General features: G+C 37.5%; 1 protein-coding gene across 1 annotated transcript; it reads right to left on the reverse strand.

Moving 5' to 3' along the window:
• Positions 1 to 469: 469 nt before the first annotated feature.
• On the reverse strand, positions 470 to 4,423 carry LOC111806339 (uncharacterized). Its single transcript, XM_023691603.2, has 6 exons — positions 3,986 to 4,423; positions 1,695 to 1,784; positions 1,485 to 1,613; positions 1,332 to 1,392; positions 1,130 to 1,254; positions 470 to 689 (listed from the first exon to the last, which is right to left on the reverse strand). Exons 1-6 carry the CDS (start codon positions 4,364 to 4,366, stop codon positions 624 to 626), a joined length of 852 nt encoding a protein of 283 aa, XP_023547371.2. The 5' UTR covers positions 4,367 to 4,423; the 3' UTR covers positions 470 to 623.
• Positions 4,424 to 4,650: the final 227 nt, after the last annotated feature.

Here is a 4,650-nt window from a genome sequence, read left to right on the forward strand (position 1 = left end):
AAAACTTTGAAGCTAACGGTGATACATAACGAACCAAAGCGGACAATACCTGTTAGCGATAGGTTTGAGCTGTTACAGTAATAAACCTTCAAAACCGACAAAACCGACGCAAGAATGAAAGATCTTGCAGATTCAGCATTCCAAAACATTCAATCATAAATAAGTGCCCTCTAACCATATTAACCAAAATAGTAGTAAACCAAATGAACCAAGAAACCAGTATAGCAGGAATATCACACTCTAGGACCCATGACAATGCCAAATGCAATCATACATCTTTTCCCTGGGTATCAAAATTGAAAGACAGATCTCGAAGATTGAAACACATGGGATCAGAATTTCACAATTACGACAACAAGTTTAAATGCTCTACAATACCTGGGATTTCAACAAAATCATGCCCCCTCATCTTATGATGATCGTTAGAGCTTTGTCCTCCAAAAAGAAAATTTTGATGCTCTGTGCAACAAACCTCATAATTTGCTTATGAATGATTGGATAAAGAGCATGCCTCCATTTGATTGTTCTAGAAAAAAGCAGGGGGAGAGACAATCGATATTGCCATCCTCTTCCATTCTTCCTATATCCATCCTCCTCCGCACATTGGTCGTCATCTGCGTCGGTCATGTAATGGACTCCTTTATCATGTTACATCGACTAGCAATTCTTCGAAAGTCATCCATACTTAACTGTGATGGAAACGAAAATGGACACGTAATCTCGGAAAGGATGATCAAACAAAGCTTAATTCAAACAAGATAGGTTGGACATGATGGTAGATAAAAGTAGCTATATTTACTGACGGAAACAAGCCACAAACCTTCACAAGTAACTGGTAACAAAACTTTCCTTCAGAAAAATATTTCAGTAGTTTGAGATATAAACATACAAAGGTTCTCATGTCCATCATTGTCTTTGACGTCAAGATGTCTTTTTCTAAGCAAGTCAACTAAATATGTATCACCTATCCCCGTTGAGTTTGATGGTATTGTTAAAAATTTCGAATCTTGAATGAAACAATCGAGAACATATATCTCAGACTCGAAAACTATACGAAGATTACAATTCATCTTATAAAGAGAGAATGGAATTGAAATATGAAAAGAGAGCGTGAATCCAAGAAACTAACCTTGGCATCTCCATCACTGTCAAAGCAATTAATCATATCCTCTAATTCTTTGACAGACCAAGTAAAATCATGAACAGCTGCCACTCTTTTCAGGTCACTTACAGTAATGCTCCCTTTCCATGACTCTATTAGCCAAGTTCACCAGGTCAGTAGTAAAACTTACTTTAAAGTGCATTAATATCATACCAGATATATAAAATACCATCAAAACAATAGAAGTTCATGATAAGTTCATCCTCGTTCATCTGCATCCGACTAGTGAACTGCAGTTCAGACGTGAAGAAAAAGAATTAAGAGAAAAGATGAATAAAGGATCACTAAGGCTATAATACTATGTTATGAGTAAAAAGGGTACCAATCCTTTTCTCTTCATCCCTCCTCCCATTTCCTGATTCTTCACATTTTTCCTTCTAACATTTTCAAAAGGACCTTGCATCTGTGCATCAGAGGTTTCACCAGAATCCTGTAGTGAAAGTTTGATCGCCTGCTTGGGAAGCATATGATATTGTTAGCCTGTTTGTGCTGTCTTGAATTACAAAGTACTGATGGAATATTATGAATCTACCTGTTGTAATGCCTCATCATCTTCATCATTTAAGTTATTTGATTTTTCGACAGAAGATTTCCTTTTTGCTTTTGAACCTCTGTTCTTTCCCTGAAATAAAATTTGAACAGTTTTCAGACTGCACGAATTAGAATGTGCTGAAATAGATGAAATTCACATTTTGTACGTAAAAAAAACAGGCAGAAAGCTTTCATCTATAATATATATCCCCGTTTAACTAAAAAAAAGGTTTTGCTCGGAAATGAAGCTAGAAACAATACATGGTTTTCTGAGGACAAGTAGTTTTTTTTTTTTTTTTTTTGGGAAACGAAGAAGGCTTTCATCTATAAAATGAAAGAAAAAGTACGCAAAAGATGGAGGGAGATAAGCTATAGCCCATGGTTTAGTCAAAGAAGTACAAAAATAATTCCCCTTCGACTTCATAATCTATCTATGAGTAACAGTTTTACATCGGGGAACAGTCTAGTATGAAGGCGTCGAGCTAGAAACAAACCATTTGACCAATCCATTCACTAAAGGAATTTTTAGAAATCCTACTGTTTTACACCAGGAAAAAACACCAATGGAAAGCTTAAGGTGCATGAAACAAGACATTCCTCCTTTGTACTATATTCATTTCATAGTGCTGATGCTGTTAAGAGTTGAAGCCCAAAAGAAAACTCCCAACTGCGTTAGGAATTTTTAACACAGCCAGCTAGTTCTCTGTCAATTACCTGAGACTGAGGAATCTGGAGTCAAATTGCAAGAACTGGACTGTACATAAGCCAGAGCTCTTAGCAACCATTTTGTATGTCATTTCTCTCAACTGGTAAACATAAGGGATACTCATCAAGACTAGCCCACACCACAATTTCTTGATAGAATATAAGTTCAGATCAAATTGTTCCCCATTTCAGCAACTCAAATTATAATACAGCATACAATTGACAGTGACATATTTCTCCATGACTGGAAGGTGTTCTTGTGATTAGCTCTTCATGAGGGGGCTCTCTTTCTACAACCCTTAGGTTGTTTTTTCCTTTTTTGCTATTAATGTTATCCTCTGGTTTCTTATCAAAAAGAAAGAGAAAAAGGCAATAGCATATAAGCTATAACCGAGGAAATTTCCTGCACAAAAATACAAGCTCCCTCCTCTTTCCAATGGGTTGGAACTACTCAAAACACACGATCTCTGTTGACAGGAAATCTTACTCCAGTGAGGTGATGAAAATTACGAAGAAAGTTAAGCATGGATTATCAAATATGGACAAGATAATATGATTTTTCCTTCACCCTCCACTGGGGAACCATGTCCTGGTTAGTTGACTATTACAAGCTATTATGGGTTGAAAAGCTTTCAAACAAGAGGCATTCGTTGGCCGAGATCACCAAATTGGAAGCAAATGAGGTACAAACAGAATCTTGGTTCCATCTTGAGAAAACAAAAAGCGCTAGTCATCATTTCTCTACTTGATATACGACTTTCCTTCGTAGGAAGGGAACGAAGTACTGCTCCATCAATCCCTTCCAACCAAAGAAAGAAACTCTTTGATCTAAAGACAGAGACCAAACAAGACTTCTTTGTTACAATCATGCTGGTGGGTCTGAACAATGTTTTTGGCATACTTGATTTGGTAATCCACCAAAAACCTCAAAAGAAAGAATACAAAGGCCAATGGAAGACTCCCAAAAACCTAGATGTATCCTCCACAAACCCAGAAAGCCCTCTTATCTACTTCTTCAATCCCCCCTCCCGCCCCTTTGATCTATTTCTCATTCTTTTCATTTAAAATTGAACCAAAATTTGTTCGACTTTTTTTCTTTCAAAGAAAAAACAAAACAACTAAAAAACTCCTTCGAACTCTAATACTTTTCCAAAGCTTCTGATACCATTTTCACTCTAGCATCAATAGGTTCTTCCCCAATTCTGAAGGGAGAAGGGCACCCTCAACTCCTTGACCAAAACCTATATTTTCCACTTCACTAAAATGAAACAATGAAGCCAGCTCCCCACTCAAAGCCTTAATTACTGAGATAAAAGGTGACACAGAGTTCATCTTTTCATCATACCAATGAATAATGTCTTCTTTTTTAAAAACATATATACTCTCAGCATTTATATCCATCTTTGATGGATATTACAGACATAGAAACAGGCAAATTGTTAAATATTCGACTTAAGGATCCCAATAGGAAATTAACAGTGAATCAACCTAAGGAACATTGCTGAATCATGAACAATGCAGCGACCATCAAATTAATTTTTGTACAATGGTAAAAGTACACAATGACAGAAAATGGAGAGAGATTACCTTCATTCCACGAGACCTAGAAACGTTCTCACTTCCAAAACCTTCATCCCCTTCCTCCGAGTCATCATCTTCAGAATTCGAAGAATCCTCGCCAGGATTATAATCTTCATCGAACTTACGCTTCCCCTTTCTATCAATCTTCCTCAGAGTCTTGGAAGAATCCATAAATGAGGTCGCCAATTTGGCCAATCCAAGGGCTTCCATTCTCTTCCTGTTCTCGGCGATTCTAGAAAGCCTCTGTTTCTCATACTCCGGCGTATCCTTGACGTCTCCGCCACTGATGGAACCTCTGGGCGTCTTCTTTGTGTGAGTGCTTGAAGAATTAGGAGCTTCATTGCGCTTGGAATCAGACATTGGAGTGTCGTGTTGGGCACGAGTCATAAGCAGCACCCTGCGTTCGGACTTCGTTACAGGGTCATGGTAGTTCGGATGAAAGGATCCATTTGAAATGTATATATTCATCGAGTCCTTGGGTTCATTTTAGGAACTTATCTCTTCCACCCATGGTCAGATAAATACAACTCCCCACAATAATATGATATTGTCCATTTTGATTATAAATCTATGATCATTTCCTATATTAGGGATGTGAGACTTTCATCATTCAACACAACACCTCCCCTTAATCGAGGCTGTAACTCCTTTGGCTCTGATACCAGGTTAGA

Source organism: Cucurbita pepo, chromosome 12 (assembly GCF_057944985.1).
Source record: "Cucurbita pepo subsp. pepo isolate OVF chromosome 12, ASM5794498v1, whole genome shotgun sequence".
Taxonomy (NCBI): domain Eukaryota; kingdom Viridiplantae; phylum Streptophyta; class Magnoliopsida; order Cucurbitales; family Cucurbitaceae; genus Cucurbita; species Cucurbita pepo.

Excerpts from the sequence above, each read along its gene's own strand:
- LOC111806339 (XM_023691603.2), bottom strand. The coding sequence starts at position 4,366 with ATGACTCGTGCCCAACACGACACTCCAATGTCTGATTCCAAGCGCAAT. Across the intron at positions 1,393-1,484 it reads GGATGAAGAGAAAAGGATTG|TTCACTAGTCGGATGCAGAT; the intron begins GTACCCTTTTTA and ends TCTGAACTGCAG. Across the intron at positions 690-1,129 it reads ACAGTGATGGAGATGCCAAG|TTAAGTATGGATGACTTTCG; the intron begins GTTAGTTTCTTG and ends TTTCCATCACAG.